Genomic DNA, 21,906 nt, shown 5'->3' on the forward strand with positions numbered 1-21,906 from the left:
GATTCTGAGTTGATCAAGGAGACGGCAGTGGACAGTCAGCTCTCAGAAAGGTGACGAGCAAAGAGGAGGAAGCATTGAATCTCACTCTAAAGGTGGACTCGGTAAGGGGCAGCTTGGCCTCCTGCAGAACAGCGCTAGAGCTAGGAAACTGCAAGAGTTATGACACGTCAAAATCACACAGCAGGTCATTTGGGAATTATATCACTGAGGACTCAAACCAAAACTGCTATTTGGATTGGATCAGACAGGCATACTGTGACCTCTAGTGGTCATAACTGGGAAATTTATTACAGGATCTTTGAGCAGAAATATTCTTGTCATATTCTTATATGTTAATACACAGCTAACGGTGACTGATAGTTTTATAAATCAAATGCAAACAACAAGGTGAAAATTGCTTCAGCTTAATTCTTAAAATATATTTGCTTTATTAAATGTGTCACAACAAAGTCAAATTTGGTTTTAGTAGAAAAGCAGAAAGACAGAAAATGAAGTTCCTTTTCAGTGTTTTAATGATATTTTTTCTGTCTACACCAGCATTTAAGCCCAAAATGTAATCCTTTAAAATCAAAATCATCCTTAAGGTTTCATTTTAATCCTTCTTTATTTTTGCCTCCACCACCTTTTGTCCCACACAAATTATGGTTTCAGTGTCCTCATTAATTGTTTCCCTCTGAGACACCATTCAGATGAGGTGCCTGAAATATGGCATCCGACTCGCATTTTTGGGGAGAGGGTCATCACGGCGAGCATTATAAGAGTGGCTTGAGATACATGGGAGTGATTACCTTTTCTAGTAGTTCAATACAGACAATATGAGCCACAATCTTGCAGGCAGCACACTTTCTTCGACTGACAGACTTTTGCTGTGAAGAGAAAAGAATTAAATGTGAACCTACAGGCCATATGCAGGCCAATAGGAGCAGTTTGAGTAGAAGGCTCACAAAAAAACCCAAATCATAATTTTCCTTTGCTATGAGAAACAGCTTGACTTCTAATTATCTGAATACAGTTGGATTGGGAGCTATCTACAATTGAAAAATAGAAAACTGTTCTGTGAATTTCATAAACTCATTATAAAAGTCAGCATTTTTATGCCACAAATTGCTCTTAAATTTGTATGATCCAAAGTCGTCGTCTTCTTCTCCTTTTGGCTTTTCCCTTCAGGGGTCCGTCTAACCCTATTCTCTGTATTCTACTCTCACACATCAACTACCTTCATATCCTCTCTCACTACGTCCATAAATCTTCTCTTTGGTCTTCCTCGAGACCTCTTGCCTAGCAGCTCCAATTCCAGCATCCGTCTACCAATATATTCTCTATTCCTCCTTTGTACCTGACCAAACCATCTCACTCTGGCTTCTCTGACCCTCTCTCCAAAACATCTAACATATGCAATTCTTCTGATAGACTCATTCTTGATCCTATCCATCCTGGTCACTCCCAGAAAGAACCTCAACATCTTCATCCCTGCGACCTCTAGTTCTTCCTCCTGTCTTTTTGTAATTGTAACAATTTCTAGGCCATAAAGCATCGCTGGTCTCACCACTGTCTTGTACACCTTTCATTTTATTCTGGTCGATAGTCTTCTATCACATACTACCCCTGACACTTTTCTCCTCCCATCAGACCTGCTTGGACACGTCTCTTTACCTCTTTTCCACACTCTCCATTGCGCTGGACTGTTGACCCCATGTACCTTAAATCCTCTAACTTAATGATTTCCACTCCCTGTAGCCTCACCTTTCCACCTGAGTTCCTCTCATTCACACACATATACTCTGTCTTGCTGCGACTAACTTTCATTCCCCTCATTTCCAGAACATACCTGCACCTCGCTAGATTTTCCTAAGCCTGTTCTCTGCTCTCACTACTGATCACAATGTCATCTGCAAACATTATGGTCCATGGAGATTCCTGTCGAACTTCATCTGTCGGCCTGTCCATCACTACGACAAACAAGAAGGGGCTTAGAGCTGATCCCTGGTGGGGTCCCACGTCCACCTTCAACTTCTGTTACCCCTAAAGCACACCGCACCACTGTCTCACAGCTAGCATACATGTCCTGCACCAGTCTAACATACTTCTCAGCCACTCCAGATTTCTTCATACAATACCAGAGTTCCTCTCTCTGCACCTTAACATTTGCTTTTTCTAGGTCTACAAAAAACACAATGAAGCTCCCTCTGGCCTTCTCTGTACTTCTCTGTTAGCATTCTCAAAGCATATAATGCATCTGTAGTACTCTTTCGAGGCATGAAGCCATACTGCTGTTCACAAATGCTGACTTTTGCTCTCATTCTAGTTTCCACTACTCTTTCCCATAACTTAATTGAATGGCTCATCAACTTCATCCCTCTATAGTTGTCACAATTCTGCACACCCCCATTATTCTTCCTTGTCACCAGAGCCATCCTACAAACCATCCTACAAACTATGCTGTCTGGCTACACTTTCACCTACAACTACTTTGCAGTCACTGATCTCTGTCATTGAGCTCATTCCCGAACTTCTCCTTTTCACAGACTCACATCCCACCTTCAGGGCATAGCCACTAACAAAATTGAGCATTACACCTTCAATTTCCAGTTTAAGATTCATAAGTCTATCTGAAATTTCTTTTCACCTACAGAACATTCCTCACAAATTCCTCCTTCAAGATAGCTCCTACTCCATTTCTCTTCTTGTCAGTACCATGATAGTGCAACTTAAAGCCTGCTCCGAAGCTTCTAGCCTTACTACCTTTCCACCTGGTCCCCTGGACACAGTATACCCACTTTCCTTCTCTGCATCATGTCAACCAACTCTACTTTTTCCTGTCATAGTCTCAATATTCAAAGTCGCTACTCTAAGTCCCAGACTCTTGCCTTTCCCCTCCTCTCTCTGCTTCCAAACACGCTCTCCTCCTCTCCTTCTTCTGACCTACAGTAGCCCAGTTTCCATTGAATAACTGTAGATTTGAAGTATGTACCACCAATGTATCCAAATAAGTAAAAATTCATATATCTATAATCAATTTTGTAAACATAAATTTTAAACAGACCTTTTTCAATGTGAAAATGCAATTCCTGCAGATGCAACAAGGAAGCTCACTGACAAGGAGCTGACAGAGTGCGGCTGAAATGACGCGCCTGACCACTAGGGGTCAGTCCTGAGCTAAAACATAGTAGGCTGCATTTGCACAGTTGATAGGACTTGACAGTATTTGATAGAATGTGTGTGCTTGAGCATTATCCAATATTTGACTGCAACTGGATGGTTAAAAAAAAGGAAATAAATAAAAGACCGAAAAACAAAAGGTCTTAGGGTATGTTTTCTTAGAGCAGAGCATCCTAGCAAGTTGGGATGAAATGTGTTTTCAGCAATGGATGATGGGTGAATTTTAATTTAACTTCTAATTAACAAGAGGGGGAATATTTTTTGATTATGTTCTGTTTTTCAACATTTGACTCATAAACTTGGTTTATTTTGTTCTTTTGTTTTTTGTGATTTTATGGAATCTGTCAGTACTTTTTGAGATTTTCTGTAGAAATAAACAAGGTATCTGGAATTCATTCCAGGGATGACAAGCCAGCTTTTTAGATGATTTGTTGACATCTATGAAAATTAGAAAATCAGCTGTTCTCCATCCTATTCCGTGAGGAAGAGTTTCATCATTGTCTGGTTCCCTTTGCTCCAATTAAACTGATGGTGACTCCCATGTCCTCATCCTCCTCCTACTCATACACCTCTGCTGCTTAAATTACTTCTAGTAAGGGTGGCACAGCTTCCCTGAAACTGTCAAGGTTTGATCTTCTCAACCACTCAACACCACAGCTGCTCCTACCAAGCATGACCATTAAAGTTAGTGTGCAACCAGGAGATGGTGGATCATACAGAGTGGTAGCAATAATTTTGCAATCATTTTTGCTGAATTTTAGCCAGATCTAATTTGATGCACAGTTTACGATAATTATTTCAAGCTTTTCATGTCATTTCATGGTGATATTTACACCTCTGTCATATCACAATTTTATTTTAAGTCACTTTAAGTCAAAGCTAATTTTCATAATTTCATAAGCGCAACTTGAATTTTCTGAGAAATAAAACAAGATAAGCTGTCACGTGTTATGGTGATAAGATGCCTCAACTGAAAAAGTACTTGAGTTTAATTTGCTTATACTTATTTGCATGTGATGGGATTTGATGTGCGTGTTACGTGTTACGAACCAGTGCTCTAGCAATACAGTGTTGTTCTCCCACATAGCAGTAGTCTCCTGACACATTTGTATCAAACCAGATATGATCTCCATAAACAGCCGACTCCTGCAGAGACACACACAAACACCAACAATTTTACAGATATAAATCGCCTTCAGAAGATCTTGCGATCCAAGGGTCAGCAAACAGAATTGATTTGAACATGTGAATTTACTAGTCTGTTTACACTCACAGGTGTTTTTCTACTTACAGCTAGAAGTACTTTTTAATGTTCTGTACTGCATTGTTTTGTTTTTCCCCACTAAGTTGACACTCAAGAACCTCAAAGAAGCCATGGTGACACTTCACGACAACAGCTATAAACCAGCCCGAGGATTCAGTGATGATCTGATTTGATTTATGCTGCCAAAGTTCAAGGTTGCTTGAAAATCTACACACTTATTTTGAGACAAATGCCTTGCAATATAAAATTATAAAAAAGGAATGAAGTGTCAGGGGTCAATTGAACTGGTACTTCAAATGTTCCACGGGAAAAAAGAAAATGTTATTTACGCCATACTTTTTGAGACCACGAGGATGTGCTGGCCAGAAATCAGAGTTGGTTCAGCATGGACGCAAATTGTTGGTCTCCAGCCATCCGGATCTAGTCGTCCAGCTCTCTCTGAGAGAATGCTGTTCCATACTTTCCATTTTAATTTCACTAGAAACTAAATCTGGTTGCATAAATATCAGAATCAGAACCACTTTTTATTTGTCCCCAAGGGGGGAACATTGGGTTGCATTAGCGTCAGAGAACAAAATACAGGATTTATGAATAAAACTGCACAACTCTATAATAAACTTTACATGTACACAAACGGCTGTGCAACTGGATAATTCTGTATATTGTACGGTGAAAACTGTACATCTTTGCAATGCACTGAACATCTGTACAAATAAATTATAAAATTAGCAGAAATACGGACATATTGGATTAATAATAATAATGTATGTGTGATGTTAACGATTGCTTTGAATCATTATTCCATCCATCTGGTTGATAGTGTTATAACTATTTGTCAATATTACACATTGTAGCAATGTGATTTAATACTGCAGCCCGATGAGCGTGGGGCTTTTGTTGCAGTAAATAAACTGGTGTGAAAAAGTTGTTTGGATAATAAAGTAGCTCATTAATAATTAAGTATGGACTGCGACTGCTTTTTGTCACCATCCTACAGCATCAACCCAAAATAGACAAAGACAAAATGTGTTTGAGGTTCTCTGGTAAAGCGGGAAATTTAAAAGCGATGAAATATTGTGGTTCCATGATTTGAAAAAGGATGCTTGGCATCATTCTAAAAAGGAAAACATATGTTCCTGTGCATAATTGAGCAGACTGATGTTCAGGGTTGATTCAGTAATCACTGTGCAATTGGCTAGGGTCTGAATGGTGAAACTCGCCCAGTTGCTGTTGACATCTTGGATAAACCTGTGTCGCAAACAGTCTATTATATCTGTAGTTAAACTCGAGAACATAATATTATGAAGTAGCAAGGTCACACATCACATGATTGTTCACCGCAAGATATCACTGAGCTGCAGCAGGAAAGGTACTGCGCTGATAATTTATGAGTGTGAAAGAGAGAGACTCACAGTCCAGTCCACTGTGCTGCGGATGATTGCCTCTGGACCTGGTCTGTCCTGGTAGGACGTACTGGGCTCACTGGGTAAATGGCGCAGGCCGGACTTGGCTATGGCTTTCCTGAAAAGGCACAGGGAGATGTTTGCTACAATCACATTTTTCATTTACATAGGATTTATTTCTCCACCTAAATTCAAAATTTAGATTAAAAAAAAAGATAGTTCTGATCTAATATGATGATAAATCACCCAATAGTCACCCCCAGAAACAATTTGTCAAAATACAGTTCATGTAATGGCAGTGATCCCAATAAAAAAATGTTCACGATACAGACGATCGAGATTAATGGAGCCTAAAACCGATGACACAAAAACAAACTTTTTCTTATCAAATCAATATATGACATAAAGGCCAGGAGTTCTCGAGAAAACACAATGCTCATTAGCCTGCCAGTGAGCGATATCACAAGTATGCCAATTAGCAACGAACCAGGAAGCTATAATTTTGCTCCTGGTAGGAAGAAGAGTTGGAATTATTTAAACCTTGTTTAAGGATGCGCTTCATCACTCTTTCAGAGGATCTCTGAACTTCTTCCTGTGTCTGTGTGTTTGTGTGTATCATAATGAATGAGCATCACCATTGCTTTAGGAGCCACATTCTGGTACTCACTGGTCAACATTTAGGGAATGCATTCAAAGCCAGCAGCATTGTAATCTCAGACCAGTTTATCTATTCACATTCTTCTTTGTACTGTATTGATATCTTCCAAAAGACATGTTGTAAAAACAGGAAATCCCCTTTCCAATTGTGTTGGAGTCAGAAGCACCAGAAATATGTCCATTTTCACCAGCTGGTCAGCAGCAGCCAATCTGACCTTCCTCCAAAACAAGTGACACTCAATATTTGGGTCACCATGCATTAGAGTTGGTAATTTCCTTCAACAGGACACACAGTAGAGCCAGCTGCGAACAGCAGAAAGGAAATGCCAGAAAGTCTCTCTAAGCAAAACATTATTTCCCCACCGGACCTTAAATGCTTGTGAACAAACAACATGCATGTATGATATGAGTAATATTGAAATGTTCTGCCTTACGAGGATGTTAAGCAAGAGCTCAGGGTGGTGCCAAACAAAGCCCACGCTGTGAACGTCCACAACAGGATATCATGTGAATTCACATTCAATGTGACATGATGATATCCTGCATCAAAGACCAGAGTAGACAAACAGCTCGCCAACTGATAAGCTGACCAGCTTAACAATCACATGCATGGAGTCCCCGACTGGTCATGAATTTGATATGACATGTCTCTAAGCATTGCATGTGTCTGAAGGAAAGCTCAATAATCTGTAACCTCCAATCCCAATCAGCAAATCATAAGAGTAACAGGACTTGGCCGGGGGTCCTGGTGACCAAGGAGGCCTTTCACATTGATGTGCTTTAATAAAAGCAAAACCTCAACACCAAGGATTTTTTAGGATTTTGAACTGAGGAACTTAGTATCCCCCAAATGGGATACTAAGGGATCCTCATTCAAACTAAGTGACTATTAATGGCAGAGAGATGCAAGCGACCTAAAAAGATCTGAGTGCAATGTTAGTGACTAAAACAAGGTGGTAACATTTCAAAAATGAAATTTGGTGAACAAATTAAAATATATTTGACAGTAGGTTGGTTAAAAAAATATTATGATTGGTTTGTATTGGTCAATGAACACTACTATATGCAAAACACTGCATGGTAGTTATTCATTCTAACAACTAGCCTCGTTACTAGTTGTTCCCCAATTGGTGAGCAAATACGCTGTTGCTAATAATTGATGATATGAGGACTGAGGTTTACCAATCACAATAAAAACTGTCAGACAATGCATTTCTTGCAAAGAACTGAACCACTTCAATAGAGGAAGTTGCCCTGTCACCATAGGTAACCACCTTATTAGAAAATGCTATGATTCTTTTCAAACCCAAATATAAATGTTCCACTGTGAATTTAAATGAGATCTAAGTAAAGATATTTCAAGTTTGGCATATTGACTGACCTTGACATTGTAATACAAAAGAGCATAGTGCTGTTTATGCCAAAAACCCGAAGTAAAGACGAGAGATAGCAGGCACTCAATAACCCAACTGTGTCTTGAGTTGTTTGGTCATTTGTTCCTCAATTAATTTAAAAAGGAAGTTCTTTGAATTATCCAAGACTTTTGATGTTTTGTTTGGTGACTAGATGCTCTATTTTTTTTTTTTTTTTTTTTGGGGGGGGGCAAATAGGTGAAATGTGCAAGGCTATATTCAAGTATGGTCCATATGGGCCAAAAATACTGGACAATTGGATTCCCTACTCCACAAAATCCAGAGGCATCCAGGTGCTCCAACTGAAAACAAGTTACTTAAATTTACCCTGATGACAGCAAATCAATTTCTTCTGTTTCAGTTCAAAGGGGTCAAAAGAAGAGGCATAGAAACAAATCTGAAGTTCTGTTCTGAGTATGTACCTGCCTATATTTTACAATCAGTAGCAAAAAAACTGTTCTCCTGTCATAAGGGAAAAACTGCTGTAGAAGCATTCTACTACAACAATATCACTACAAAATAGGAGACTGCTGTGGGAAATACTGGAGGCATGGACTGCATAAACACTGCAAGAAGACAGCAGCTGTGTGAATATGAGACCAAACAAGTTTCTTACTCACAGAGAGGCCAAAGGTCATCGACAGGGAGGCAGAGGACAGCCAGAGAAATATCGCTCATGATCTGAGTAACAAGAGGCCATTTTTGTTTCCACGCATGGCAAAAATTAATTCCTGCTCTCCAGAACTTGGAGAAACCCTGTCTGCTGATGACGGACGCAAAGTCACTTTGTTTGTCCTCTGCATTTCATCCATGCAAAACTGATTCTATGTTTGTGTTTTGTCTGAGACAGAGGCAGCAAAAAAGTCTATTTTATATATTTGTTACTGTGCAGGAAACCCCGGAGGATACCCACAAGCACGATGAGAACATGCAAATGCCACACAGAGATACCCTTCCCCCACCAGTCCTTGAGGGCAATGTGTTAACAACAGAACCAGCATCCTTCTACTTTATTTTTATTGTTTTGTGTTGTGTTTTTTTTAATAAAGATAAATGTTGAGAGATGTATCAAATGTTCTGCACACTGCTATGGCATGACACAATAGCTACTGAAAGAATCTAAAGCGTAAGGATTTATTGATTCAAGGCTTGCACGACAGATTAAACTGTAAAACTTCTGTTGGAGCCTACTAAATAACTATGGGGCCAGATTGTTGGATCAAAATGTTGCCTTAAACCATGCAGACAATCTTGCAAGCTCAAATAACTAAAAAGGACTACAATAGTAGTCAATGGTAGGTGCTGTCATCAGGTACCTGCTGTAAGACCTCTTTCATGGACTCACTTACTCATTCACTTAATTAAAACGCACTTTAAAACCTTTGCTGTAACAGCTCTTTCATACTGCGATCACTTTTCTTTCTTTTTTTTTTTTGCAACTGCACCTTAGCACTCCCGCCACTTTAAAAAATCAAACGTAACCATATCTACCTCAGCATAACTTGTTGTTCATTATTTTCTGTGACAAATTATATAAACTATATTGTACTTTTGCACCGTGGGTCTTACAGTGACACTATTTAAATCCGCTGTATGTAAACGTATGGCACTATTGACAATAAATTTGAAATTTATAGGAACTATTCAATCCATGGTGGCAGAGCTCTTTCCAATCCATTGAAGTGCAATAATGATGCTTGATAAATGGGGAAATTAGCAGTGATAAATCATTAATTTCTTTGTCTTGTCCTTAATATGCATTGATTCATAGCTGGGGTGGGTGATATTGAACAAAATCAATAATATGGAAAGTTCAAAATGACAACTATTCAATATGTATCCTAGATTTTAAAATTTGTACAACAAATTTAATGCTAAAACTAGTTGGAATAAGTGTTCTTAGAATGTTTGCCAAATATCAGCAAACCCTGTTGCTGGTTGATCTCTAGTCACATCATTCAGGGGTTTTGAGAAACCCAAAGTTGTATTTGTTTTTTTTCCATAAGATCTCCGCTACCTTGCTATGACATGAGGAAACATTGTAAGGAAACATTGTTTAACATGTATGACCATGAAATTTGCTAAATTCTGTGCGGAATGTTAGGGGTTGTAAGATCTGTGTTGTTGTAAACCTGGTTCTCGAACAAGTTATTCTGTTGGAATATGTGTGTGTTACATACGACAAGAAGCTCTCCCACGTATCCAGATAAGGATCATAGTATATGCTTCCCTTTGCCCCCCCAAGTGGAGAGGAGCAGCTTTTATGGAGGGTGGACTCAGGGGAGGGGGGCACAGCAAGTCCTGAAGGGCCAGGCTCCAACCGCAGACCTGCTGTGGCCAGCTGACCCAGAGTGAGGCTGGTACTGGACCTACTTAATGTCCAAGGAACTGGACTTGACCTCCTGTGATTGTATCGGCCATGAACCCCATAACCTGTTTCACTGGTCTGATAGATGGAGTCGAGTGGGAGGAGGTGGGAGGAGTTTCTTCTTAGACAGCGAGGGGTGCGGAGCAAAGCCCGGCTTTTCAAGCTCTCAGGAACAAGTGTTTGGCAGGCCCCTCCATCCTTATCTTCCCTGTCTTCCTCAACGTCCGACTCGGAGCAGGAGACGTCTGACTCCTCCTGCTTCTCTTTGACTCCTCGGCCAAACTGGACAACACTGGCAAGCAGCATGGAGGATCCTAGCAAGTGAGATTCAATGGATTTTATTTTGGAAGGACGTCTGTGTCGTACCCCCACACTACGGTGTCCACAGGATAAGCGAGAATGGTGAGGTTTATAGTGAAAGGTCCTCCCTCCTCTCTTGTTGTCGCCTCTCTCCCCTCCCCTTTCCTCAGCTTGTTCACCACAATTCGTTCCAACCTTCTCCAGAATGGACTGTCGCCGCTGTCCACTGGCAACAATGATGCCCACACTAGGACGCCTGCAATGGTCACCACACACAGTTGTCAGGCCAACAGATGAGCGTCGCCTATGCAATAATGCGGCAGAGGGTAGGCCGACACTGGAGCGTCTCCTTGCTTTACTGGCCTGAACTGGAGGTCCAGGCAGACAGACCTCAACAGGAAATTTTGCTCTTTTCTGCTGCTGCCGCCGAAGACGGCGCTGAAAGAAAAAATCCATCATTCTTTCAAATCAGAGTACTGATTATGTGCGTGATGCACAAAAGCATAGTAGTAGTGTCTGTTCTGAGATAGTTAGAGCCGTACAGCGGTCCAGCCTCATTGGTCCATCTCCCATTGGTTCCTCCACTTCTCCTTTGGAAATGCTGAGGGGGCAAACAGTTGCTACTGTAAATTCAACAGCCTTCATAAAACACTTTAGCAAATCTTAGTCAACATAAATATGAATAAGAATAAGAACAACTTTATTTATTCCAAATTGTTGACTTGGAAACCATTGTTTGTTTTCTCTAATTCCAAAACCTTCCCTTGTTACAGTCCTAATTCTTTCCCTGTTCATTTAATTAGACCAATGAACATCTGATGCAGTGCTGTTGATCCATTCACTTGTTCAGTCGTGATTCACAATCATGTGTCATGATAACACAAATGTTGCATCACCCTCTCCAGGCTGTAGCATCTATAGAACACACACACAAGAGGCCACTGTGCCAACAGACAACGTCATTCATCACTCAAATACTTACAAGTAAGTCTCTTAAATGGCTTTATTCAGCCTTTAAACTTGAGCAGTTTTATAAACCATACCTATATATAAATTGATTTTCATTTTTTTTCTCGTATCCTTGTAAACTGAGAAAAAATAAGCTTGGGTTATCATAGGTCCCAAACACTGTTCTGGTTTATGTAGTGTGACGAGAATAATTTGAAAGCCCAAGCTTCATGAAATGCTTGTCAGAAAAAAAAATCTATTAACTTTATGTAGATTTAAAATTGCATAACTAAACCAAGGACTGGTCCACGACCACAAAGCTTTCATTGAACTTTGAATCATTGTATGTATGATGTGAGTACTATACAAATACTACTCCAGTATTATTTCAAAATATATAGTATTAAGGCGGACAGCACAGAGGCATAGTGGTTAGAGATTCTGCCACATGAAGAACACAGAAACTGTATGGCATTTGCATGCACCTTCGTGGGTTTCCTCCATGAAGCCATTACCATTTTGTGTATATTATGACATATTATGGGCTCTTTTTCTAAAGTATGTTACCGTTTTGTGAAATCAATTGTTTACAAATGAAAAACCATTAGCCACATTTTTAAAAGGGCAATTATCCATCCATCCATGGTCTGTCGCTTATCCTACTCCCAGAGTCACGGGGGATGCTGGAGCCTATCCCAGCTGTCATCGGGCAAGAGGCGGGGTGCACCCCAGACTGGTCGCCAGTCAATCGCAGAGCCACAAATACAAACATTCACTTACTCACTCATTCACGGCAATTTTACAATTTTTTTTATTTCAAATTAACCTTCTGAATGTTTTGGACTGTGGGATGAAACCGGAGAACCTGGAGGTAAACCACACAGACACAGGGAGAACATGCAAACCCCACATGGAAAGGTCCCCTTGTCGGAATCAAACCAGGGTCCTTCGAGCTGTGAGGTTGAAGGGCTAAACACGGCGTAAAAGGGAAATTATCTAGTTTAAAAAACAAAGCTGTCAATTTTTAATTATTCATTTAGCCACTTCTCCTACTTAGGGTTGTGGGGATGCTGGAGCCTATTCCAGTTGTCAGGCAGGTCGACAGGCAGGGTACACTCTGAACAGGGAGTCAGTTACAGGGCAACAGATAGAGACGAAAAACAACTCACCATCTCATTCACAAATTTTTCCAATTAACCTTCTGCATGCTTTTGGACTGTGGAAGGGAATCAGAAAACCTGGAGGAAACGCCCGCAAACACAGAGAGAACAAAAACACAAAAAGGCCCCAAGGACCAGAGTCCTTCATACTGAGTGGCAGAGATGCTAACCACCACGCCATTGTGTCGCCCTCCCATTTATCATTAATCAGGTGACCAAGTATTTGAACTTGCTCATCTTGAAAAAACTGAGTTGAGGCCATGGTCCGATATTCACAGAGTAAATCTACAAGATGTGTCTGGTTTACAGGAATCGGGAAGATTTATTCAGAAACGCAACCAACTCACGACCGAACACCTGAGCATAACTCCAAAACGCCTTTAACATTTGCAATCTAATGAGCTCCACAAGTAAATGTGGGAGTAGCTTCACCACCACAGAACAGGAAGTTCTGTAACCGCTGGGTTCATCCCCCCGCCAACGCTACAGATGTGCTTCTCTATCTCCATAAATGTCAGGCTTTCTAGCACTTGACAACCTGCTCTATTCTACACCACATGATTGCAGCTGTTAGCAGTCTTAGTCAGAGGCCACAAGATGTTCGGGCTGCGAAACCGCTATCAGGCAGAAGCGGGAGGCTGTTTTAACTGACTTGTCACACAGGGAGGGGGGGTACTTCCTCCATAAATGATGGGACTAGTAAGACTTTGCAACTATGAATATTTAAGACCAAATAATATAATCTGAGCCCAAGCAGCTAAACACCCATAACAGGACATTTGGCTATTGGATATCTTAATCTAAAGCAGCCCTTGAGTCCATTTATGAGGACATTAATTGGGTTCCCTGCACGTCCTTTTGAATTCACCTTAAACTTGACCTCATACCTGGATTTATTTGTATCTCCGGGTGGTTTCAAATATAGCACTAGAAAACGTCGCATTTGTACAGTAGAAACTCTTGCCAGTTCCAAGAACCTTTTCAGGAAACAGGCCATTTTTTCATGCATTTGGATAGGAACTGACAACCATGGCCTCAGTTTCGGAGAACAATTTTCTCTCTTATTCTGAGGCAGGGTCTTTTTAAGGTTCCATAAATACTCAGGTGTTACACTGGTCCCCGACTGCTTGTGCAAATGATAAAGCTAAAAGTTTCCGCTCGAGGAGAACGTAATTCGAGCTCGATAGTTCTTAGTACTATTCTGTCTGAAAGTGACTTAGATGAAAAAAACAAGAATCTATGGTTCAAAAAAATTTAGATAATGCATTTCTGTGTGAAGCAAAATTGGAAATTGAAAAGCTTAATGTTTCTGTTGTTTATTTCTTTTATAGAAATTTAAGGAGGTCTTAGATTTTAGGTAATACTTAAACGTGCATTTATGTTGTACTTTATAGAAGTAGATATTCATGTAGATATTTAAGGCCCCCCAAAAAATGTCAGCTGCTAGTAAAGGGTGAAAGCAGAATTATAAACAACAATAGCGTTTGATTGAACTTTAATATTGTGTTCACAGAGGTTCTGGGTATTTCTCTCAGCCTTCTCTGCAACTGGATTCAAACTCCCAAAACACAGAATGTAATTACATTGACTTCGAAGAAGAATGTGCTTTACAGTTGGTATGAACACAAAACTACTGAGATCATCTACTGTTGAGTTTCAACTGGATATCACCTAACACTGGTTTGTGATGGCCATGTTCTTGGATATGAGGTAGTTATGGACCTCAATTGAAACTCCATATCTGATCAACATAGTGCTAATTTTTACTTTTTGCAAAAAAAAATGCAAAAATTGTGACTACATGGACATGTTCCTACATGGACTTTTTAAAGATTTTCTTTTTCCTGTCTTGGTTTATCTAATGCAACTTGAAAAAAGTGAACAACAAGCAGAGATATTTAAAATAACTTCACTCTATTTTTAGAGAGCCTAAAAAAGTAATCATGAAAAAATTAACATATTAATGTTGGTATTTTGGAAAAAAAAGATACAGAATTGTTCTAATAAGATTATTTGCTCATTTTCTAAAAAAATGAAAAAAAATAAAATAGTTTAGTTTTTTAATTTGATGAAAAATCAAAATCCCCATTTGTATTCTGAATAGCATCAGAAATGTTTGACTTCTAAGTGAAAAAATGAAAGACTGTAATATATAATTATCAGATTTTTATAAATGCTCAAATATTGATATTGGTCAGTAATCTTCTTTTCATGTCCCTTAAACTGCTTTAGCCTGATCCCTTCCTCCCACCAGCTCACTGTCCTTTGTGCTTCTAAACAACTATTACAACCGTGTGTTTGTTTTTGTGTGTGTGTGTGTGTGTGTGTGTGTGTGTGTGTGTGTGTGTGTGTTGCAGTTATGTAACACCTGCTTTCTACATTGATAATCCCCTACCATATCGAGGGGGAGGAGATGGACGATGAGAAGCCTCTGTAATAAAACTTTACCTACCTGAGAGCAAATTTGCATGTCAATGCAGTAATAACAATCTTTGTCATGGCTGCTTCAAGATGTGAAAAACAAAAAGATAATTTCAATCTACATAAATAAACAGGGAAGCATAATGTCTGGTTTTCCAGAAATATCTGCATTGAGTCTTACTCCTTATAAAGATGAGGCAGAGGCTGTAATGAATCACATAGCCAGGGCTGAAGTAAGACTGAATGGCTGTTGATGGTCTTCTTATCTAATTTCCTTTTTTTTTTTAAAGGCAGTCATTTGATGGAAATGTAACCTCACACATGTTCTAAATGTACCAGATAAGTGGTGGCGTTCTCTGATTCGGGCCCAATCCTCTAGCAGCTACACTCAGGAATAATAATAATATCAGCAAATCCAAGCACTATTGGAATAGAACCTAATACTACCTAAGTTAGAATAGAACCTAAGTTCTTGTAATACTCAAGTAAGTCTTGATTAATTTTCAGTTCATGTATGGCTGATTAATACCATTACACATCATTTCGTGCTATATTTTATGGATTTCTTCTTCGCAAATATCAACAGGCCCCTGATTGATTTTTTTTAAGTTTATCCTTTTTCTTATTTCTTGCTTTTTTCTGACAACATTTCAATTATTATGATTCATCAGGAGTAAAGTGTGCCAAATAATGGATTTGTTACTTAATAAAACTGTAAAATTATGGTTCACACTTTCTGACATCAAAAAGAGCGACCATCAAATGCCTGGGGGCGGATCATACTTGACATGTAGCCCTTGTTCTGTCATGACACTTGCTGGCCAGCTGGGATGTTCCAGTGCTTCAGGCTGACAGTAATTCTCTGTCATAATGTATGTAAATCCGTATTACAGCCTCAGTGTATGGATGAACATAATGTTCAGGCTGCTTACAAGAGGCAGGGAACTGAAGCCAGGCTTAGTCCTCACACCTTGCTTTAGCTTTTGAATTTGTCTAAAACGATTTTAATGGCTGTTATAAATATAAAACTATCAAGGGCGGGGGGGGGGGGGGTCATATAACTGTTTGCAAAAAACATCTGCCTTGACCTCCCTGAGAGGGGTCAGGTAGGCCGATAATGTCACCTTAATTTGGCACAGATTCTAGGACACCTGTTATTTGCACAGAACATACTGTAAAAGCGTATAAGCAAATACATTCATGTTCTGATGTCCACTGATTGTTAGGCCTGACAGCAGCTCTCAGACAAAATGAGTGGGTACCATACATCTGGAAATAAATAAATGTACAGTGGGGAGAACATGTATTCGATACACTGCAGATTTTTCATCTTTTCCCAATTGCAAAGCATGTAGAGGTCTGTAATTTTTATCATAGATACTCTTCAACTGTGAGAGATGGAATCAAAAACAAAAATCCAGAAAAACACATTGTATGATTTTAAAATAATCAATTTGCTTTTTGCACAAAATGGCAAATGCAAATTTTACAGTAACTTATGAACAGGGAGATTTTGTATATCCTAGCTCTTCAAGGATGGAAGGATCCAATCAGATTGTAATTTTTAAGGACTAATCTGGTATTTGCAGAGAAATTTTAGTACGGTAAATGTGGTCTTTGTAAAGTTAAACTGCCCTCCTTAAAGTTCAACTGCTGCCATGAAAAAAGCAAACTTGGTCTCAGTAAGTATCTCTCTGGTTCAAAGTCGAAATATGCCATTTAAGGAACATAAACACTGTACATCTTATTCCTTGCAGTATATGGTGCTGTTGTATTGAGGGTATCCAAGGAAATCAGATTTGTACACACAGCAGTTGTGGGAAAGAAGTTAAAAAATGAAAAATTATTCAAATGAATGTCCAGGAATCACAACGTGAATGATTTGGGCATGATGATAATGGAGAGGTTTTCAATTTTTAAAGAAAAACTAAAGGTTATCAAACTGAACTAAAGGTGCACTCTGCAAAAAATATCTGCACTCATCCATGTTGGGAAAAATTATGAACCACAACTATATTTACCAATGGTTTCGATGGTTTCAAGGTTTCAATGTTTGTTTGCAAGTATGCAACATACACAGTGTCCTACATGGGATAATCCATTTACATTATCATTTGACAGAAAAAGTATTAAAAAAAGAATAAAAATATTACATACATAATTAATATACTATTCTAAAAATATTTGTCATCTTCTAACTATTCGCTTCATCAGTTTTGACCGATGTAGAGCTAAATCTACTTTAAACCTTGTACAGGAAAATAAAAAAAGGATGACTTGAACAGTCTTCTGTGTTTTCAGTCGAACCTGGTGCCTGATGGTAACTGTATGGAGAGTCGAACGGTGTGTTTGAGTGTGTAAGAGTTTCCAGACCTCTTCTGGTGCGTTCAATATTTACATTTGCAAATATACAAGCCATAGCTTCCTCTGCAGCGCTTGTGTATTTGCTGCAGAGTGTGGTGCTCCACTCCTGGGTTGGGACCAAACTCCTGCAGAGCTTGGTCTGATGGAGTGTGTAGACAAATACTTATTAAACGTTTCTCATTTCATCTCAAACAGCTCTCGAGGAGAAAAACTGTTTTCCTTGATGATGTATTTAAATGAATGCTAACCTAAATATATATAGGTTTTCATTCACCAGGTGGACATTGAGTTGAAAAATTGTGTGAATGAAAATTGAGTTGAAATTTTTTTTCAGACTATACCTCGCTCCGGATCATAAGTCGCACCAGCCAAAAATGCATAATAAAGAATGAAAAAAAACATATATAAGTCGCACTGGAGTATAAGTTCATTTTGGTGGGGAAATTTATTTGATAAAATCCAACACCAAGAATAGACATTTCATCTTGAAAGGCAATTTAAAATAAAAATACAATAGAGAACAACAGCCTGAATAAGTATAGCCTAGTATAGCCTATATGAAGCATAAACAACGAACTGAGAACGCGCCTGTTAGGCTATGTTAACGTAACATATTACGGTAAGAGTCATTCAAATAACTATAGCATATAGCACATGCCACAACCAAACAATCAGTGTCACTCGTAATCACTAAATCCAACGAAATCTTCTTCTTCACTGTCACTTCTGAACAACTCCGCCAACTCTGAAGGTAGACAATACACCGCTTCCTCTTCTACCTGTACGTAAATACGTCAGAGTCATCGTCAGTTGCAGTTCAAATAATTCCAGCCTTTCTGAATCGCAACAGGATGGCGTCCTTGCTCTGACAGAGAGGCGATTACGTTGCATGAAGCGGTAACACCAGGAAGGTCCTCCCGCAGAGTCACTTATATTCATCTCCTTGGCAACTTCCTGGGTGTGAAGACGCAACTGTACCATTGACAAGCCTCTCCCGGCAGCACGTTGTTCAAGCACCCATGTGTGAACTCGTCCCTCTAGCCATGGCCAGCTAGCTTTTAGCCCACGATTACCTTTTTCAGTTTTCTTCATTTCAGTAAGAGTAACCTCCGCTTTTCGCCAGTCCCTTAAACGTTTCTCATTAACTTCAAACTTTCTTTCTGATGTTCGATTGCAGTTTCCAGGTGCATATTTCACTACTTCCGGATTGTTACCTGCAGAATAAATTTCTTTTCCGTGCCATTTTTGTTCAGCCCTTCTCAGATGTTTTCATAAGTTACCGGGAATGTTGAAATGATCAATTTTCATAGGTACAGAACTCGCTGGTAGCATCTTTTTTCACAACGCACTTCTGCCATGACCTGCCCCCGAGGAATTTTGATTGGTTGGCGTGTGCGTGTGTGACGATCGCTGATATATTAAAGACACACACGCAGACACACATCAGAGCAAGAGAGTTCAATTATTTCACACATAAGTTGCTCCAGAGTATAAGTCACACCCCCGGCCAACCTATGAAAAAAACTGCGACTTATAGACCGAAAAATTCGGTATTTGACCTGGTAAAGCAGTTTTTCTCAATAAAAGATGCTGTAACAGAGCTGTAGGGGCCCCGAGCACCAAGTTCAAACAATGAATATTTGTTATATAGTTGTCAAGCTGCTCCTTCTGTGAGTCAAAAGAAGTATACGCCTGTTTTTAAAGCTTGAGTGTAAAGCAAATTTAAACATTCAATTTTAACCTTCAATTTATTTGATTCCCAGCCTTGCTGTCTTATTTTCCACTGCAGGTGGAGGCACAGTGTGACTGAAAATATTACCAACTGCCCGTAATATTTTATATGTTGAGATAAAATTCTGCAAACACCTCACCCAAGCTCAAAATTCTTTGTATTAAGGAAATGAAATATGCAAAACTTTCCCACAGCTCCTTGACTATTTTTATGCAGAAACCATTGATCAAGCACAGACAGGACACATGCAGACCAAACATCAATTTCACACAGCATTAGTTCATTTTGATGGCATCAGATAGGACAGTCTTCTGAGAGCCTTCATGGTAAAAACTCTCTCACACACACACACACACACACAGACACACAAACACACACAGACAAAATGAGGTATACTGAGAATTAGATTGCACTGCAGGGGCCATGTCATACTTTTTGAAAGCTGGTCCCGCTCTTCAAACAAAAGAGGGCCAAATGTACCGTCCAGGGGCCCAAAACCTGAATGGTCTGAACAATGTGCTGGTACATGTGTGATGGTAATTTTAACAGTTGATAAGATCAGATGTCTTTAACTAACCCACTCCCTGGGGCAAAGCCAGACCTTATTTGTTTTACACAGCAACATGTTTTTCAGGACAGAACGAAAACCTTCGGCGCCAGAGAAGTTAATTTATGCCAGAAAGGACAAAAGTGTGAAAGCATCACTAACAAAAAGCATAAATAAAAATAGGGCCGGGGGAAAACGGATGGTGACTTCTTTGTGGTTCAGCTCCAGTAAAGTAAAACTGGTATCTATAACTTTTGCAGCAGCAGTGTGTGTGTGTGTGTGTGTGTGTGTGTGTGTGTGTGTGTGTGTGTGTGTGTGTGTGTGTGTGTGTGTGTGACACAGAAAGACTTCTAGCGTGTCATGCATGTGAGAAAGAGCAACACTAACATTTGTCCTGGCCATTACTCTCCACATTTGGTCAACATTAACCGCTATTAAGAACGGCCTTTCGAGCAAGAAACAAGATTAAAACACCCCTGTTAATTTGGCATATAAATGAAAAGCAGTGGCAATCCCCAAAAATACATTTACACCAAGAAAAATAATGAGCTCTGATTGACGATGTCAATTACATAATTTTTCTCAATGAGGAAAGTATTTACCAAAAAAAAGAAAGAAAAAAATACATGGACTTCCTCATATGAGCACACAGAGAACTTGAAAACAATTCAATGCCCATTTTTTTCTGGTCAGGTTACTTCCTATTTCTTCAGTTTCCATTTTAAGAATTGCATTTGAATGATATGTAAGACATGATGCCCTCCTGACATGGCAACACATCTGAGCTAAGAATGTTGTGGAACCTCTGACATGGGCCGAGCTGTGACCTAGTTAACAAACCATGAACTTCTCCTCAGCACATCAAGGAAGTTTCTTTCAAGATGCTGAAGGATAACTCTTTGTTCTGCAATCATTAGTGATGCGGTATTGGGGTTAAATTCTCAATTCTTTGTTTTTTGGCGTAATCTCTTTCCTATGAAATCTAGCAGAGATAGATGTGACGTCTGTGATGATGACAAATACATCGTCAAAATAACACTAGCTTATGGACATATATAAAATTAAACATTTTATTAAAATTTACAAATATATGGTATTGAGAGTTGCACCTCCACTTCTTATCAGTTAGATTCTGTTGACTGAAGGACATCTGAGTGTATACATATTGAAGATGGATCCAACAAGGCACAGTTTTGGGGCCTTAATTTAATTTGTCACCACAGAATTAGTTGTGAAAAAATAAAAAAGCTAGTACAGCTTCTGCAGATAACATAATATTTCATTTGAAAGTTGATGTAATACTTTTTAGCTAAAACATGGTCAGAAAAATGGCAGAGGGAAAATATTGAATAAAAATAAAACTATGTTTAGGGTTGAGCAAAAAAAAAAAATAAAGTTAAGAATTTCAAAAAATTGGTGAGGCTATTATAAAAGACTATTATTGCCAATCAAGTCAGGACTTGAGTGGAGCAGTCAAGTTGAGGAATTATTTATCATTGAGGCGGAAAACAGAGAGGCAGAAACAACGAGAGAACTGGAACTGGCAGATGTTGTTTATACCTCAGAGGACAAGACCATAGAAGGAAATATGAACTGAAGCAACAGTATGGACAGAGTGCTTTAAAGCAGCATGTGTACTTCAGTATTTCTTATCAAAACTGTGGAATTTCTTAGTTAAAAAAGTTTGGGTGAATATTTTTTAATTAACCACTCGATCATATAACATTAGTGGATCTCTTCAGATGCAGGTCAAATACACACCATTACTGGCTTAAAATTCTTTTTCACATTCATATTCATTGTCGAAGGTCTCTAAATCATTAGACTCCATATTTGACTGTGGTTATAAGGAAGAGGCTTGTAAAATAAAACTGTTCGCTGGTCCATTTCGGCCACAAGATGTGTACATCAACATGTGCTTTGATCACAAACTGTTTTCGGCTTTTTAGGGCCTTGCAAATCCATGTGCGCAACAAATTTAATAAAATCGAATGATCACTTGACATGGTCAGACTGAGAGGGAGTCACTAAGTGGGTCACTAAGGAGGGGAAGTTTATATTTCCTGACAGTATTCATGCATTATGGAGACAAAAAGGAAGACTCTATTCTGGGCCGTCCCCTCTCTATTACTTGCCTTCCAGTAACAACCCTTTATAAATACCCTGTATAG

General features: G+C 39.2%; 1 protein-coding gene across 5 annotated transcripts in view; it reads right to left on the reverse strand.

The window, feature by feature from the left end:
• LOC147233206 (diacylglycerol kinase zeta-like) overlaps positions 1-21,906 on the reverse strand; it is a 126,708-nt gene that overhangs the window by 80,198 nt on the left and 24,604 nt on the right. For 3 of the 5 annotated variants that reach the window (XM_086147802.1, XM_086147801.1, XM_086147800.1), the window contains 3 exons: positions 5,836-5,944; positions 4,210-4,305; positions 789-866 (listed from right to left, as the gene is read on the reverse strand). In XM_086147802.1, coding sequence (XP_086003928.1) covers positions 789-866; positions 4,210-4,305; positions 5,836-5,944 — 283 coding nt within the window. Of the gene's footprint in view, positions 1-788; positions 867-4,209; positions 4,306-5,835; positions 5,945-10,075; positions 11,115-21,906 lie in introns of those variants that run through there. The other 2 variants (XM_086147798.1, XM_086147799.1) reach the window with 2 other exon arrangements.

The sequence above is a fragment of the Fistularia commersonii genome, chromosome 6, assembly GCF_037954325.1.
Source record: "Fistularia commersonii isolate RoL2024-O1a breed Wild chromosome 6, RoL_Fcom_v1.0, whole genome shotgun sequence".
NCBI lineage: Eukaryota > Metazoa > Chordata > Actinopteri > Syngnathiformes > Fistulariidae > Fistularia > Fistularia commersonii.